The sequence below is a fragment of the Hermetia illucens genome, chromosome 2 (genome assembly GCF_905115235.1).
Source record: "Hermetia illucens chromosome 2, iHerIll2.2.curated.20191125, whole genome shotgun sequence".
In the NCBI taxonomy this organism is placed as follows: Eukaryota; Metazoa; Arthropoda; class Insecta; order Diptera; family Stratiomyidae; genus Hermetia; species Hermetia illucens.
The window spans coordinates 189823519-189842779 of record NC_051850.1 but is presented as its reverse complement, the minus strand read 5'-3'; the positions used below and the strand labels follow the sequence as shown (position 1 = coordinate 189842779).

At 43.3% G+C, this 19261-nt stretch overlaps 1 protein-coding gene across 5 annotated transcripts in view; it reads right to left on the bottom strand.

Annotated features, from left to right (window-relative positions):
* LOC119649404 (potassium voltage-gated channel protein Shab) overlaps window positions 1-19261 on the bottom strand; it is a 587838-nt gene that overhangs the window by 85712 nt on the left and 482865 nt on the right. For all 5 annotated transcript variants that reach the window (XM_038051534.1, XM_038051538.1, XM_038051536.1 and 2 more), the window contains one exon: window positions 15924-16043. In XM_038051534.1, coding sequence (XP_037907462.1) covers window positions 15924-16043 — 120 coding nt within the window. The remainder of the gene's footprint in view (window positions 1-15923; window positions 16044-19261) is intronic.

Below are 19261 nucleotides of genomic sequence, written 5' to 3'. Positions count from 1 at the left end.
GGTTTCGTCCGCAATCGTAAAAATACAGTAGGAGTTGCTGAAGGGAGAAAGACGAAGGAAAGCAGATACAAGCAGAAGTACGAGTGCCTAATGACGAACCCATCCCGTGAAGTAATACCTACTTGGTGACCCCGCGGGGTTGGGTCTGGAGAGACCGGAGGTGGTTTTTGGTTTTTAGTGCGACATTCTAGGTGGCGGAGTTGGAGCGGACGTGCCTTTCTAAGATTTTCTACCTACGTGCACGAAAAAAAATATTACCGAAGGTCGGACATCATTATTATCTTCTTATATTTACGCTAAAATCAGCAGATTGTCATAGTTTAGTTAATGAGCGTTATGCAATTTTTGATTGTCCCTGGTGTAGATGAGCATAGAAAATGGTCATTAACTGGAACAATGGATAAGACGACGAAGGAAAGATGCTCAGCGCGCCATTATCTATTCTTGCTCAGCACTACGCGTACAAATGGTGTCCCCGATACAAGAGCCTCATTCAAACTCCTTACACTACTCTATTGCCCTCCAGCTTTCCAATATGAGGTTATGAAATCAATATTTCTTTCATAAGACACAAGAGCATACGAACGTATCCACATAAATTGCTTAAGCTCTCGTATATCGTCCTAGAGAGTGTTCTTACATTATTATTTAATCTGGAAGGAAGAAATCTTTTTGTTTAGATGATGCCTGTTACAATCGATTTAATGAATAAATAAAGAGAACTGTTGTGGAGAGGTTCCATGGTACTCATATACGTGTACACATGTCGCCTACGATTTTGTATTGTATTTACGTGTATGGCTGATATTCGGCGAGTGGATGTCATGTTTATATGAGATTGCGAAAGGATATATGGAACAATACTATTTTTAGCAGGGAAATGCTTAAGATTTGTTAAGTGGGTATACTTGGTTCAAGAGCTCCCGCTTACAATACAAGCATAGTATGCACATCAACTTAAAAAGAGCAATATCAGCCAAAAATTCGAATACTTTTACAATGGGGAGTGTCACTTGCTGCGATGATATAGTTGGAGGAATTCATTAGCTTACGTAATACCCAAGATTAGTACCTTGAATATGGTTAGATGATTATTATGGACTCCGTAAGGTCTTACACGTAGGCCGTCAGATCAAGTGTTCTTCTCCATTCCTTCCTTGGATAGATTTGATTTCGTTGCATTTTCTTTAAAAATTTATTGATTCATTATTAGTTGATTTCGAGGAATTAGAGATATTCAGATTCACTGAATTTAGTCTAGCAAGGATACCAAGCGAACTAAAAATTTTGAGCCTTGTGTGGGAGAAGTGGTTTTGTAGCTTTATACTATCTATTACATAAGAGCGTGGTCACTGTTAAATAATAACAACAATTGATATTTCGAAAATTCGGAAATTTATTGATAATTTGGTCGTCAATACTCAATGCAAATATCTCAGTAGCAAGTCCAATCTCCTCATCATCATCAACGGCACAACAACCGGTATCCGGTCTAGGCCAATCTCCTGCATTGTCAATTATGGCCTGGCACCGTCGGGGCATACTTTCCACCAGTTTTTCTGCATATTCTATCGGAAAAGACCTCCAAATTTTCCGAATTTGTCGAGAAAGTTCATGTAAATTACATGGCTTGCGTCTGCAAAGCTGCATTTTCATCAGAGCCCACACATTTTCTATGGGATTTGCATCCGGTGACTGAGATGGCCAATCTAAAGTGACAACTCCGTTTTGCGCCTTCCACTCGCTACACGCTCGACTCCGATGTTTCGGATCGTTGTCCTCTTGAAGGATCCAGCTTTCATTTTTCTTGATATACCATTGCTTAGCAGATGGTAACAAAGCGTTTTGATATATTTTATTCATTTTTTCGGCATTTAAATTCTCGGTAAATAAGAACAAAGTACCGAAACCTTTGTTTGAGAAGCACCCCCAAACATGGACCTTGACGGGGTATTTAATAGTCCGTTGAAGCCTCCTACTGGTGGAGGTTGTCCAGGCGTGTTTGATGCTCGGAAATGCCCAGAAGGAGGATTCATCAGAAAAAATCACGTTGCTCCAATCGCGGTCCAAGTTTTCCTTCGCCCATTCCACTCGTTTTTCAACGTGTTTTGCACTCAACATTGGTTTTTCCAAAGTACTGCGATATTTCAGTTTATTGGCAAGCAAGTGCCTGCAAATCGTTCCGTAAGATATGTCAACACCTTTTGCTTTCAATTTCACAGCAGCTCCACGTAAAGTCAAAGTTGGATCTTTCGAGAACAATGCGAGAATCTTTTTTTCGTCTTTTTTTGAGACTTTGCTTGCACTTCCGCGATCAGGAAAATCATCAACGTTATCGACCTCTTTATAGCGATTTATCCACTTGCTAACGAACTGCTTCGACTTTCCCATATATTTCGCAGCAGCAGTTTGCGTTAATTTGGGTCCTTTTTCATGCAAACATAGAAAAATTGCTTCAAAGCGAGACGCGTAAACAGCACTCATTTCGAAAAACCACTCAAGTGAAGACTAAATTTGACAGAGAGCTGACTTTTTATAAAAAGCATTGTAGCGACATGGTAATGACATGACAGCACCAACATGGCAACACCTTTCAACAGCTGATATGCTCAACAAAGTAGCGTCACTATATGGATCGGCAAGGATATAAATTCGACGTCATCCGACTCTTTTACACACTCTTTCCCTCGACCTTCTCGGTGTTTGTTGAATAAATGGGTAGAACCTTAAAAACATACTTTTTCATGTTTCTACATTGGTGACCCCGACGAGTAGAGTTAAAATAAAAAGTGCAGTGATCTTAAATTTCCATACGTTTAATCGACACCAAGCGCGAGTTTCAAAATGACCACCGAATCCAAATCGCCAGAAACGCCGAAAACATCCCTTCAGAGTGATTTCCTGCCGTCGATAGCTAATCGACCAGCAGGCGTATTCGTGGAAGCGGCACGCATACAAAAATTTCCGTCATTTTATCGACTCGACCCGGCATTTTGATTTGAGCAAGGAGAGGATATTGGCAGCATTTGCAGAGTCCGCCGAATCCAAGCTGAGACGACTTTTCCAAGGGAAGAATTTGGAAGGAAAGAGACCATCGCATTACCTGCAGGACTTGCGAAACACTGGCGGAGAGCAGGTAACTGACGCCATGCTAAGATCGTTGCTACTTGAGCAATTGCCCGAAAATATTCGAATGGTGTTAGCGATTTCTAACGAAGCAGACGTCCATAAATTGGCGAAAATGGTGGATTTAATGATCGAGATGCAACAACTGCCTTGCATTTCCACCGTTCAGAAGGCATCCACGGAAAATGATGTCTTGGAGCAAATATTGAGCTGAATTGACCGGCTGGAAATCACGACACGCAACCGGTCCCGATCCAAACAACGGAGCACCAGGAGGCAAAGATCAGGTTCACGGAATCGAGGGTTTTGCTTCTTTCATCAACGGTTTGGGAAACAAGCGCGTAATTGCCGACCGCCATGTAAGTGGCAAAATAATTCCGCGACTTCGGAAAACTAAATTCGTCGTCCCGAATTTCGGCAGTCGAGGACGACCCCTCTCACAGTAAACCCAGCCGATTATTAGTACTCGATCGGAAAAGCGGCATGCATTTACTGGTGGATACCGGTGCTGATATTTCAGTTTTGCCTAAAGACAAAAATCAGCACACGCCAATGCAATTTCAGCTTTATGCCGCCAACAATACGCCGATCAAAACATATGGACATCGCATCATAACGCTCGACCTCGGCTTACGACGACCGTTTACCTGGAGGTTCGTTTTAGCGGATGTTCGTCAACCAATAATCGGTGTCGACTTGCTGCGCTATTATGGCTTATTAGTGGACCTACGCAGGAGGAGGATAATCGACGAAAAGACCAACTTATCCTGCATCGCAAAGCTCACCGGCACCATAACTTGTGGTATGACAACACTGAAGTCTAGCGAAAGTTATCATGACATTCTGAGAGATTTTGTCGACATCACAATTCCATCTGACCGAGCGAAAGTGATGGCTCATGATATCTACCACCATATCCTGACTAAAGGACCGCCTGTTTTTGACCGATCCAGACGATTAACGCCCGAAAAACTGCGCGAAGCACAGGCCGAATTTGACTACATGCTACAACAGGGAGTTTGCCAACCATCGAGTAGCCCATGGGCGAGCCCGTTACACTTGGTACGGAAGAAAAACGGACAATGGAGACCATGTGGAGATTATCGGCGTTTGAACGCTATCACCGTCCCAGATAAGTACCCCATCGCTCACATTAGTGACTTTGTGCACAAACTGAGTGGATGCAAGGTATTTTCCACGATTGATCTGACGAGAGCATACCACCAGATTCCTGTAGCACCCGAGGACATTCCCAAAACAGCTGTCATTACTCCTTTTGGGCTTTTTGAGTTCCGAGTAATGACGTTCGGTCTACGTAATGCCGCACAAACTTTCCAGCGGTACATTGATCATGCACTCCGCGGATTGGACTTTTGCTATGCATACATCGATGACATTCTTATCGCTTCTAAATCGAACGAGGAGCATCGGAAGCACTAATTGACGATATTTAATCGACTCCGTGAATACGGATTATCCATCAATGTCGACAAATGCAGCTTCGGAAAATCTTCTGCCGAATATTTAGGATATTTGGTGAGCGAAAATGGCATCAAGCTCCTTCCAGGACGCGTGGAAACCATTTTGAATTTCGGAAAACCGTCAACAATTGCCGATCTGCGACGATTTCTAGGAGCTGTTAATTTCTATAGAAAATCGTTGCAGAATGCAGCCGAAATTCAAGCACCTCTTCACGAGTATCTCATTGGTGCAAGGAAACGGGATAAACGCAAAATCGAATGGAATCCACGAGCAGATGTCTCATTTGAAAAGTGCAAACAGCAAATTGCCAACGCTGCGTTACTACGACATCCCATTGAGAATGCACCATTGGCCATCAAATCAGACGCATCGGACACGGCTATGGGAGCAGTTCTCGAACAGTGGAACAACGATGTTTGGGAACCGCTCGGGTTCTTTTCGAAGAAGTTCGCCGATACACAACGTAGGTACAGCACTTACGATCGAGAACTCCAAGCAATCTACAGTGCAGTCAAGCTTTTTCGCTACATGGTCGAAGGTCGTCAGTTATTAATCAAAACCGATCATAAGCCGATAACGTTTGCCTTCCAACAGAAAGCCGATAAAGCTAGTCCACGGCAATTAAGGCAACTGGACTATATCGGCCAATTCTCGACCAATATCATATACGTCACTGGCGAGGAAAACGTTACAGCAGACGCCTTGTCCCGAATTAGTGCTGTTACATTGCCGGTTGCCATAACGCCCGAAGAATTAGCTACAGCGCAACGAAACGATGAGGAACTCCAACATCTATTGCGTTCTGAAACGACCTTGGATTTGAAAAAGTTGCGAGTTGACGACAAGGATACAATGTTGTACTGCGACGTGTCAACTTCCCAAATACGGCCGTATATCCCAATACTTCTCAGGAGGAGAATATTTGAGATTACTCACCGACTATCTCATCCCAGCGGACGCGTCACGAAGAAGCTGATTTGCCGAAAATATGTCTGGCCTAGTATGTCCAAGGACATTCTCGAGTGGGCACGAACATGTCTAGCGTGTCAACGAAGTAAGATTGGACGACATGCAAAACCATCGCAATGGCCAAATCGATATGCCGGACACGAGATTCAGTCACGTACATATCGATATTGTCGGACTGCTAACGCAATCACAAGGTCACTCGTATGTATTGACTATGATCGATAGATTTACGAGATGGCCTGAAGCGGTTCCGATACGATCAATTACGGCAGATGTTATCGCAGACGCATTCTACACCAACTGGATTTCACGATTTGGTGCACCTACTATATTAACATCGGACCAAGGATCCCAGTTCGAATCCTTGATCTTCCAGTCGCTGACGTACTTAGTGGGTTGCAAAAAGATTCGAACCACTGCATACCATCCTGCTTCTAACGGATTGATTGAGCGATGGCACCGATCGATGAAAGCAGCTATTATGTGCCACAACAACCGTGAATGGGTCGAAGTTTTGCCAACGGTTTTGCTCGATCTTCGTACAAGCGTTAAGGAGGATATTGGCGCAACAGCTGCTGAACTAGTCTATGGGACAACGATTCGTATTCCTGGAGAGTTTTTTCTTGACGAGGAAATGCCTCCCGATCCGAAATTTTTCGTTGAGAAATTTCGTCACCATATGACGCAAGTTCGTGCAACGCCAATCTCTCGACATGATAGAAGGAAGGTGTTCGTCTACAAGGATCTTTCTACATGCTCACACGTGTTCGTGCGGATTGATCGAGTGAAGAAGCCGCTAGAGCATCCGTACGAAGGACCATATAAGGTGTTAGAAAGACTTTCCGACAACGTTTTTAAAATGGAAATTCAGGGCAAAGCAACAAATATCAGCGTCGAGCGACTAAAACCTGCCTATTTCGAAGTAACATCTGATCCAACGGAAGCAGCCCAACGACCAATAAGTTTGGCTCCCAAAACGTATGTAGGACCAAGAGCGAAACCAGCAAGTGAGAGGCGAGTAATATTCGATACGTAGTTTTCCAGCCGTTAACCGTCAAAACTACTCAGGAGGGAGCAGTGTAGCGATCAGGAAAATCATCAACGTTATCGACCTTTTTATAGCGATTTATCCACTTGCTAACGAACTGCTTCGACTTTCTCATATATTTCGCAGCAGCAGTTTGCGTTAATTTGGGTCGTTTTTCATGCAAACATAGAAAAATTGCCTCAAAGCGAGAGGCGTAAACAGCACTCATTTCGAAAAACCACTCAAGTGAAGAATAAATTTGACAGAGAGCTGACTTTTTATAAAAAGCATTGTAGCGACATGGTAATGACTTGACAGCACCAACATGGCAACGCCTTTCAACAGCTGATATGCTCAACAAAGTAACGTCACTATATGGATCGGCAAGGATATAAATTCGACGCCATCCGACTCTTTTACACACTCTTTCCCTCGACCTTCTCGGTGTTTGTTGAATAAATGGGTAGAACCTTAAAAACATTCTTTTTCATGTTTCTACAGCATGAAGGACTGAGGTGCCCTCTATGTCATAGAAAAAGAAACAGGACGCTCTGATTTTTTATCTACGTGTAACAGTGACCACGCTCTTATGTAACAGACTGAATGAGTGTGTAGTGTATGACTTAATGATTCTATTACCAAATGTATAAGAAGAATATAAAATCAAATAAATAAGAAAAACTAATTTGTTGATATTAACAAAAAATCAATATTATTCGAAACTGCTGAGCGCTACTAACTAAATTCCCGCCCTTTATTACTTTCTTTCAGAAAAGAGAGAAAGAGGTGGACAACTAGTTTCAATTTTGATATTTCCAAGAAATTCCTTGGACAGTAGCACTTCAGGGAAGTTATCTCTGGGATTATGGAACAGACATTGTAGTGGAACGTCGTTATTACAATCGTTGGGGAGTGGCTACCTCACAAATCTTCAAGGCTAACATAAATTGAGTTTTCCTTCGTACCGACGAAAAAATTCTAAAGATCACTTAAATATTACAAAAATGTCCTGTGAAAATTATATAATTGCCGAAATTCCCTCTTGACTACCGCCGTTGCCTGATAACGATTGATTAAAAAAGTGAGAAAAATCGCGATAAAATTTGTAAGCATGCGAGAATGAAATTAATTTGCAAGCAATCAATACAGACGTAACAAGAAAATGAACTACTCTAATTAAATATGCATAATTATATGGCACCATTTTCAGGATAGTATTGTCCTTATTTCCACTGTTTCATTTAAATTCTAAGCGGATCTATTGGCAGAACCCTTATCATGGGAGAGGAAATCATTTTGAAGGAGACATTCGTCCCCATTCCAAGGTGGGTAAAGTATAGAGAGAGCATACGTGTTGATTAGATTTTTTCACATTTTAGTAGGCACTCATCAAGAAGATTATACACAGGAAGCGAACCTGCCCACCAAAATGCTTTTTGGTGTCGGCTTAGCCTTGAATTTTTACGTGACAAAAAAAAATGGCGTCCGGTGGGCGGGACTTTACAGCCAGACTGGTCGTGCAGAATCACTTCGTTTTCCGCAAGCTATGGTGTAAGTTTTTAAACCCATACCTTATGGAGGATGGGTAGTAGACTTATAGGCCGGTAGGATGCAGCATGGGGTTGATTCTCCCAACATTTAGTTTACATCCTGTTAACTCCTTTGTCGTGTATAGGGCATCCACCCAGTCTATTCGTTGTTATTGTTATTTTGACTACTTTTTATTTTCAAGTATTATAGATTGTGCTTCAGTTTTGTTAGCATCACATTTAATGCTGTGCAAGTGATAATGTTATAGCAGCGGAGATAAGAATAAAGACCAACGTAACACCATTAAGACCGAAGTTCGAACCCGGTGCAACGGGGTCGAGAGACTTACGCTTTACCCCCTCAACCATTGCGCCGTGGGATAATAAGTGGGACCCAGAATCGCATGCATAGTAAACTATACGTATAGTATCTTGATGTGTCTAAACCCAAATTTTAAATGTCAGTATTTCTGAAGGCTCCCTGGACCAAAACAATAGGTAAACGATAAAATCGAAAGTAAGACTAAACAATGATTTTAATAAAAATAACCCCCAAACAAAAAGCACTTGAAAAAAACCAAGTGACTGAAAGGTGTGCAATGCTATAGGTCCTGTTCGGTCAACAGCCATAGCACCCTATTTATAGTTATGTCTAATGGCAACGGCGATGTAGATATTGACGGAATCCGCGAAACTGATGAAGTCCAGGACAATAGTGAAACTGGCGGCCACAAAGTTAAATATCATATAAAATCCATACTAACTGATATATATGCTGGTTAGTGCCGGGAACGTGCTCTGCTTTATTGGAGGATCTAAACCTCATCTGGTGCAATTTAAGTCCGCCTGAGAACTAGTCTATTATTAGGGTGATCATCATCCCCAAAACCTTTAAGGAACCCGAACATTTGACTAATCAATTAGCCACTGGAAATGATTGGAATTCGGCCTCCAATTGTTTGGAAATACAGATGAAAGCGATCGTGGCTGAATCTCACAGATTGGGCCTACCTTTTAATCTAATCAAATACAAATCTATCTCTTTTAAAAGAAGCAGGGTAACACCCCTACTCATGCAAATTAATGACCATACCCTCACCCATGTTAAATTCATCGCCTTTTTAGGTAGAGAGATAACGAGGCCGTGGTCTGTAAGAGACCATTTGAACTCTATCAATCCTGAAACCCTCAACGGTGGTAGGTTGATCAATTTTTCAACTGGTTTTTTGGGGTTTTCCAACCCCAGCGGCTATTAACCTCTAAAGATCTTTGGTAACGCCCATTATAGAATATGCCGCCACTTCCGCCATGAACCCTTCAAAGTACTTTGAAAACAAACTCAACTCAAAATCTCCTTGTACGTTGAGAAGATGTCTGGGGCTGACCAGAAACACCGCTTTACACCTGGTCTTTGCACTGGCTAAAGAGTCACCACTTCGTTTCAGAAGGCCTTTTCTGGCGGTCAAGGCACTTCTTAAACTAAAGGAAAGGAATCCTAAAACCTATCAATTGGTGGTGCAACACCCAGATGCTGACAATGATCTGCCCTTGATTTATAAGTTTTTTAAAAGCTAGTTCGATACTGTAATTCCCAATGTTATTCGCACAACCTCAAATTAGTTTCAGGTTATCCTGTCCTATGACTTGGGTGGCACTTGTGGCAGAGCCCGTGTGGGCCGTGAAGGGCCTCAAATTAAGGGGTTTGGAAACATAGGGTCGGACAAATGTAACACATAATTTTTTGGTGTAAGGATTATGACCAGGTTCCGGTTAATACTCTTAAACAAATTTTTTGGGTAGATGCATGTTTGATTACCTTATATATTTTTTAAAGAGGCTAGATTCAGACACATGTGGGGTCTTTTCACAGTTTCACGGCACAACATTTCCTACCCTCCTCTTTTCCCTTTTCTGCATTGACCTATTCTTTGGATTTATTCCACTATGCTAAATCCTACCTAACCTCTCCTGGTGACAGGCTTCGCGACAGGCCGGCCAAGAAAATGCATCCAGTGTCGTTAGAAACAAGATGATCGGATCGAGTAATGAGCCTCGAAAAAATGCTAGGGCGTCCAGCTTAATCGACGCGGCAGAACCCGGTCCTTTCGAGAAAGGGGCAAGGGTTCTTGGCGCAAGGACGGCTTGAGGACGTAAGCAAGCTAGTCCAAACAAAAAAATTACGTGTCCGCACGCTAAATATTGGCACCCTAACTGCAAAGACCGAGGAACTCGCAAGAGCTCTTCGGAAAAGGCGCATTTATATCTGCGCTCTGCAAGAAACTCGATGGTCTAGCGCCAAAAGCTGCGATATTGAACGCGCACGCGGTAAAAATGGCTATAAACTACTCTATTTTGGTAGCCCACACACTCAATACGGTGTTGGCATTGCCATCTCGGAGGGTTTCCGTGATGCCATTAAAGAAGTCGAACGATTTGATGATCGGCTGATAAAGCTCACCATTATATCAGCTGATCGCACTATTCAGTTCATCACCGCGTACGCACCACAGACACGTCGACCTGATGCCGAGAAAGATCCCTTCTGGCAACTTCTCGATGAAAAGACTTGTCATGTGCCTGCTGACGACTATATTATCACCGCCGGCGACCCCAATGGTTATGCGGGAGAAAAAGCAGACGGTAACAGGTGCCATGGAGGAAACGGGTTTGGAGCGCGCGATGAGGGTGGCGAGCATATAATCGATTTTGCTGACACCCATGACTTTGTACTTATGAATACATGGTTCATAAAACGATTGTCTCATCTTCCTACATTTTATAGTGGGAACAGTAAAACGCACCGTCACTGATTGCAAAACCGTTCCCTATGAGACCATCGCACCTCAACATCGGCCGTTGATTGCCATCCTGCGAATTAAGCCACCGAGAAAACAGCGTGAGGAACGCACTGGCCCGCGGCGCATTAAATAGTGGCGGTAAAGAAGAAGTGATCTCACTTACGCGATTACCAACCATTACGAATGTGAAAGACACTATCCACAAAGTGGCCTCTACTACCCTCGGGATCACCAAGCCAGGTAAGCGGTACATCAACTGAGATACTTGGCTTTGGAATGACGATGTTGAAATGAAATGAAAGAAATGAAAGAAACGCCTCTACTACAAATTTCTCGACGATAAAACGCTCGCCAATTGGCAAATTTATAAGAATGCCAATCGGGAAGCAAAGACAGCGATCGCTGTCACCCGAGCGGACCATAACAAAAATCTTCACGATAAACTGGACACTCGGGATGACGAGAGAGATCTGTATCGACTTTGCCAAAAAACCGTCGAGTCCTAACGAGAATATTTCGAACAGATTTCAATTGAAGAATTTGCTCATCCTCCACGCAGCTGAAGTCGAGGAGGAAATAAAACGAATGAAATCGGGGAAAACCACAGGACCTGACGATATCGCATCTGAGCTCTCGAAAGTGAAGAGCTGGTACCCAACACTGTGGCTCAGTGAATTCTTTAATCGGGTTATTCAGGAAGAGAGAATACCATCTGACTGGCAAGAAAGTGCTACAGTCCCAATATAGAAAAAGAAAGGTAGTCCAGCAGAATGTTCAAATTACCGTCCGATCCGGTTACTTTCACATACCATGAAGATTTTTGAACGCATTCTTGACAACCGCATTCGCGAAACCGTTGAAATAACCGTGAATCAAGCCGGATTTGTCAAGAACTGTGGAACTACTGACGCAATACACGCTCAGCGGTTACTCATGGAGAAACACCGTGAGAGGCAGCACCCTCTTTACATTGCATTTCTGGATCTAGAGAAAGCGTTTGACCATGCACCGCACGAGCTCATCTGGTATGCATTACGACAACACTTAGTGCCAGAAGAACTCGTGCGCTGGGTTCAATTGCTCTACCACGATCCGAAAAGTAAAGTTGGAAGTGTGGCGGATGTATCAAAACCGCTTCGTATATCTGTTGGAGTTCATCAAGGAAGTGCCCTCTCACCACTCCTCTTTGTCCTTGTTATGGACACCGTCACACGGGATATCCAACGTCCAGCGCCCTACACACTGCTTTATGCAGATGATGTTTTCCTAGCATCTGATAGCAAAAATGATCTCGAGCAACTTGTTCAAAAATGGAATGATCGCCTCATACAACACGGTCTCAGATTGAATTTAAACAAAACTGAATTTTTGACGACCGATCCCCATGAAACAGGCACAATCACTGTCAGCGGCAGTGATCTGCCAAGAACTGAGCGATTTAAATACCTCGGGTCAACGCTATCAGCCAATGGAGAGCTGCGTTATGAAATTGCTTCACGCATTAACGCAACCTGGATGAAGTGGCGTTCCGTAACTGGTGTCCTTTGTGATCGACGTATCAACGAACGTCTCAAATCTAAAATTTACTGCAATGTTGTCCGTCCAGTCGCTCTCTATGGTTCTGAGTGTTGGCGGACCATAAAAGACAATGAACGGCGTCTCGCCGTAATGGAGACGAAGATGCTACGTTGGACTAGTGGCGTCACACGTTTAGATCACATCCGAAATGAGGATATCCGCGATCGTTATGGGGTTGCACTGATCGTGGAAAAGTTGCGAGAGAGGCGTCTTCGATGGTATGGTCACGCAATTCGTGCAAACGAGAATTCACTTGCAAAGATTGGTCTGAACATCGAAGTCGATGGTAAACGACCAAAAGGCAGACCTAAGCAACGGTGGCTTGATACGCTGGATGGGGATTTGAAAGCCTCGAGATTGCACCCAGATCAGGCATTCGATAGAGCCAAATGGCGAAACCGATCACGACGAGCCGACCCCGTTTGTGAACGGGACAAAGGCTGAAGAAAAAGAAAAAGAAGATTACCAACGTAAATAGCAATCCCTCTTTGGAGAGAGAAAAGAGGCACTAAGTGGTAATCAGGGACGTAGTACTGGTTAATAGCAGCATATGGGCTGACCTTAGTTTCACTTAATGAAAAAATAGCCGGTTTACGGGTAGTCAAGAGCACATATACCGACAAAAAATTCTCCCTTATCTCGGGAATGTTACAAAAATTGACACAGAATTTCTGCGTCATAATTCCATTAGAAAATCAATAGGAATAAAAATAGACTACAATAAGGTGGAATATTATACTTAGTAGTGGTGGAAAACTACCTCTCAGAGATGACTCTCTGGTACGGGACGGATGAGGGTCCCAAAGAGTACATTGTCACGGCCGGGGTACCACAGGGATCGGTACTTGGTCCCCTGTTGTGGAATATCATGTATAATGGGGTGCTTGCTCTTCCCGTCCCAGAGGGGACAACGATTGTCGGCTTTGCTGATGACATAGCTGTGGTTGTTGCAGCAAAACACCCAGAAGATGTGGAGGTTTACGCAACGAAAACAGTGAAAGCGGTAAAGTCCTGGCTAGAAAAGGCCGGGCTGACCTTGGCGGACGCGAAAACGGAAGCGGACTTAATAATGACATACGGACATACGGTCGTATCAAGGCTGGCTATTAAATACCTGGGGATAATAATTGACACCAAATTGAGTTTTAGGGAACACCTAGAGTATGCATGCCAAAAGGCAGCCGGTGCCACCACGGCACTTGAAAAAATGTTGCCAAATATTGGTGGACCGAAACATTGCCGGGGGTTGGTGCTAGCCGGAGTGGTGCGCTCCATCTTGCTCTACTCGTCGCCTGTGTGGGCAGAGGCACTTGCAAACTCTCAGAGACGGAAGCAGGTGAACTCGGTTTACCGGCGGATGGCTTTGAGGGTTTGCAGTGCTTTTAGAACCACATCAGATGAGGCAGTATTGGTGGTGGCAGGCATGATCTCGGTTGACATCCTGGCCAAAGAAATGAGTGTCCTGTACAATGCAAGACGTATGGAGGGGCATCCACAGCGTAGAAATGCGGTAAGGTCAGAGTCGCTTGATCTCTGGCAACGCAGATGGGATGAGTCTACGAAAGGTCGGTGGACGCACAGGCTCATTCCCAACATTAGGGTGTGGCTTGAGCGAAAACATGGGGAGACCAACTACTACATTACCCAGTTCCTCACGGTGGTTGCTACAGGCAGTATCTGCACCGCTTTGGGTTGGATGATTCTCCGAACTGTCCCAGATGCGATGGCATACCGGAGGATTCAGAGCAGCCCGCTGTAGTTCCTGGCATTGGCATTGGCTCTGGCATTGGCACTTTACTAAAACTAATTTAGTGCAATAGAAACTAGATTAAGTTTTGCAGAGATGAAGAGCGATCCCGGTGCACGTCCGCTCCATTTGACAGTACAACTTGAACTCCCCCTGCGTCCCAGGGGACAAACAAAAATCGACAACAACAACGAATGTTTTCTCAGACCCATGATTTGGTACAATAAGGGAAAATGGTGCCACATAAAACTGCAAATCTACGAAATTATTAAAACTGTGAAATTTTGCATAAACAAACACTCGGACAAATATCAACTGTTGAAACTCGGACAAATGTCAACTATTTGAATTATTCTACGTCTTTCTACTGGCATTCTCCTACTACAATACAAGAAGAAAAAAATGTAAAAACTTCACGATTAGCTACTTGGAACATATTCAAAATCACTTACTTTCAGTGTCCAACCATTTTGTTATTGTAATTTCGCCCGAACTCGTCTAACTTTTGCATTATATTCAATTTAACGGGCATGCACAGCGCTTCTCTGAAGTTATCTTACATTTGAATGTTTGTGTTTGTCTGAATGCAGAAAACAAGGTGCAGAAGGGTGGGCTGTAGGTGACCAAATGTCGTTCAGGCTTTTGCATTTCATGCGGAAAAAAAGCTCCTTTTCTTACTATTATTCTGAAGAACATTCCTATGGCATTCATTGGTTGTTGGTATGAGACTTGTTTGAAATTTAGTTTGTGACGAAATAAAATGACAAACAATTTTGTCTCCCCAATGGAGGAAACCAGGCGACTGGAAAATCAACTTGAAAAAAAATTACTTTAAGGGGGTCATCCCGTGTGTCGGATCGAATTTTTTTTTTGGCATCAATTGTATCTAGATATAGTGTAGAATATATGGGCAAAGTAATTTTTTGATATTCGGAGTCATTCGGAAATTATAGTGTTAAACACGTGATAAGTCACATGCCAGATTTATGTCGATCGCCGTAATAAAGCTCGTGTATAAACTGCTCTGTATTTCAATAACAAACTATGCGATCGGGCTGGAAAAATTACTGTGCGCGCTCAAGATACTAGTTAATCTATGGTGAAAAATTCGTATTTGTATCTTTATCCAGTTCTTCATAAAAAAATTCTAAAAAAGGCCAAAAAAAACGACCTCACACGGGATGACCCCCTTAAGTTATAATAACAAAAATTTTGATAAAATTTAATTAAAAATTTCTGTGTAAAGTAGGGTTTTGATTGAGGACGTTTACTGTAAAACTGGTTGTTTCTAGCGTTTAGGAGGATTTGTTGAAAATATTCTGGGTTCTTTTTGTGTAAAAGATTGATGTATCTTCGGATTGCCCAGTTATGCATGGAGATTTCCTTTACCTAATTCGCTTTTCACGATTTACTTTAGGCTAGGATGCTGAATAAGCTGGGAACCAGGCGAAGAACTTGGAGGAGGCACAAACAAACAAATTGAAGTTAACTATCGAAGGGTGCATTTCATGAATAACTTTTGACTTGGAAGGGACACTCGGAATCATGAAGTCACAAAAAAATGGAAATGGTTGCTCCACTGAAAGTGAGTTGCGAGTACTGCAGTCTCTAAAACAACTTCAACTCTACGAATTTTTGTTAGTGAGAGGTTAACAAGAAACAAATACCTTTGTAGTACAAAAGCAACACTCAAACTCGGTTGGAACGTCTGATTCAACTTTGTCCTTCTTTAGGCCGTGCGCTTGTATCTTTTCGATGGCGACCTGACGTCGTAGCTCGGCTACCTCCTATAATGGGTTCGATTTCGGGAAGGTTTTTGTTTAGAATTAATGTGAACGCAAGTTTAAAATAAAAGCATTGATGATTTTAATATTTTGACAATTTTTTTTGACGATTTACATATTCTGATTCTAAAAATTCTATGGACTAATGGAAATTAAATGTCGAAAGTAGAACTGAATAAGATAAATATCTTTGTAGCAGGAATGACGCTGTGTGTTTTGTGTAAACATCGTTAGTTCTAGCTTGCACTAAGAAAAACTGCAGAAATGGCTAAACTACGGAAAGCAAAAAAGAAAATCCACTTTTGGTACGGTGGACAATAGACACCTCCTCTGCATTATTATGAGCTGCAGGCGGGGCGAAATTAAAGAATTGGTCTGAAAGCTAAAATGTATATGAAAATGGGGCTTTTCTGATAAGAAAATAAATTTATATCTATGACTGCAAAGCATAAATATGATAATGCGACATGGGCGAATAGCTAAGCGATAGATTAATAAACAAAAATTGTGCTGCTTCTCACCTTTGGACAGAGACAGTTCCGATTGTGCAAGCAGACAAACACAGGACAGGGAACACTGGTTAAAGGAGTTTTATTTCTTCACAAAGAAAACAGTCATAAGTCCATTCAAAAAGAAAGACAAGTCGGGAAACTGCACCTCCGGAAACCGGCACCATATAGAGACAGTTTCGTGATTTTTTTCAGATTTTTCGGTTGGGTAGTTTCTGAGAATGGGTCCGTTAAAGAAATCATCACTTTCCACCCCTCCCACTCCCCGCCTTTTTAACAAATCTAAAAACTAAGACCGGCTTCGAAAAGTACTAATTGAGACCTTTCATTTGATACCCCACATGACTATATTCGATGAAAAAAAATGTTACACCCCCCTTTTACATGTACCCCCCTAAATATCAGCATAAGAGGATATCACTCACTGCATGTCTGGGCGTTCACAATTCCCACCTTTTCACCAAAATTGCCTGTCAATTGGTATAGCTGTTTCTGAGAAAAGTGCGTGTGACAGACAGACAGGCAGACATACCTGAGAGGAGTGGCCAGATCTCCCATCAGGCGCGACTCCAGCTGGCGGATTGGGGCATACCTACTGATGTGTAAATATGTGTTCATGCACTTTTCTTTTCTGACTGTGCATGGGCTAGTGTTTGGTCATCTCTGGTGCGTGGACCAAAATGGCTATGGGAAGGATACCCAGAACATAAAACCACCATGGAAGACGAGAGAAGGTGGAAACTTACAGTGCGGGGGCTCAGAACCTCAGTACCAGCGGCTTTTGGGAGTGAGTACGCGGGCTCCCGGCCGACGATATCCCTCGACCGCAGTGCCTCGGTGGTGGACAACTTGCCACCTTGGCATATAATGTTACAAGTGATTTGGATCCGGAGAAGGGGGTATTGAAGCGAAGTACGACCTTACCGAGAACACCAGTAGCAGAGATGAACTGAAGGCAGATCGTTGGACGACAAAAACCGTGATAACATCCACCGCATATGTTCAAGATGCGCAACAGCAGGAGGTGCTCCAGGAACAAGAAAGGGATCCATTCAAAAAAAGCTCATCAACTTTGAGATCTCCAGCAATGCTAAAGACGGTGAAGGATACAGTACAGGCAAGATCAATAAACGCCAAAATTGAAGCAGCATATAAAAGGAGTAACCCTGTCGGGGCTTATATGGAGCAGAATTCCGACCCCGAGGAATTACCCTTTATCTAGTTTGGGGCAAAAATAGTTGAGCTGTCCGAGTTCATCAAGGACAAGCACACCAAGTCATAAAGAATATGGTGAGGACTATTAGAGTCCTCTATAATAGATCGCAGATGGAGGAAAAGAATACTAAGGATACGCCAGACCCCGCTGCACCAACAGCGCCACAAGCGACCCAAGTGACACCTAACCGTACTACCATCGAATCACGGCGAAATAAGCGAGTACCTGAAAAAGAGGGGATCCTGTAAAAAGTCAGCAGGCGCCTAAGAGGAAAAAAGGCCGACAGGAAACTCTGAAAATCAGCACAAATAGCTCTGAAGAAGGAAAGCGTACAGCGAATGTAGGAAGTTCGACCAGCGTTGCGTTGCCCAAGACGAACGGAAACGATGGATGGAATTAAGGTTACGAGCAAAAAAACGAAAGGAAAAGCAAAAGTACGAACCCGTCCAGATACGATTGTTATCTCCAGTAAGGGCAATCTGTCCTACGCGGAGATACTCAGAAAGGTCAAAGCGGATCCCGACCTAAAAGATCTGAGCGGAAATGTGAATCGAATCCGAAGAACCCAGAAAGGGGATCTCATGTTCGAACTGAAAAGATCCAGCGGGGCCAAGGCTGATGACTTTCGGACTCGGGTGAAGGACTCACTTGGGGAGAATGCCGCAGTGCGTACCCAAAAACATGAGATCTACATACAATGTAAGGATCTCGATGAAGTGACATCGAAAGGAGAAATTTGTACTGCTCTGAAGGAGCAATTCAAGTTGGAAGAACTTGCCGAGGACGAAATGCCTATGGCGGTACTCAAACGGCCACAATACGAGTGCCAGAGGAGGCAGCGCAGAAGTTGTTGGCGGCCGGAAAAGTTCGGATTGGATGTGTTGTCTGCCGTTTAAGAGGACAGACTTCATTAAAGAGGTGCTTTAAATGCCTCATGTTTGGGCACTTTGCGAAGGTATGCACCAGCAGCATTAATCGATCCGATCGATGCAGAAGGTGTGGGGAGAAGGGCCATATTGTCAGAGAGTGCAATAGCGACCCCAAATGCCTATTGTGCGAGGTGAAGGAGGGACAGGATAACCGGCATATTGCCGGAAGTAGTAAATGTCCGGAATTTAGGATGGCGCTCACTGCAGTAAGAAAATGAGGTTTATTCAAATAAACGTCAATCATTGCAGGGTCGCTCAAGATTTACTTGAGCAGACCACGTTCGAATCTGAGATGAAAATCGCCATCATAAGTGAGCCGTACATAAACCGTCACGGTGGCATATGGATCACAGATTCAACTGGCGGAGCGGCGATATGGGCTTACGGTCGACAGGCCATACAATGTACTGCAAGTCAGGCAGCCAGTGGCTTTGTGTGGGCAAAAATAAGTGGTGTATATCTATACAGCTGCCACGCCCCACCAAGTTTGACACTGTCTAAATTCGAGGAAATGCTTGATAATCTTGTTCTCGACGTCCCAAGTCCAAAGGTGATTGCTGGTGATTT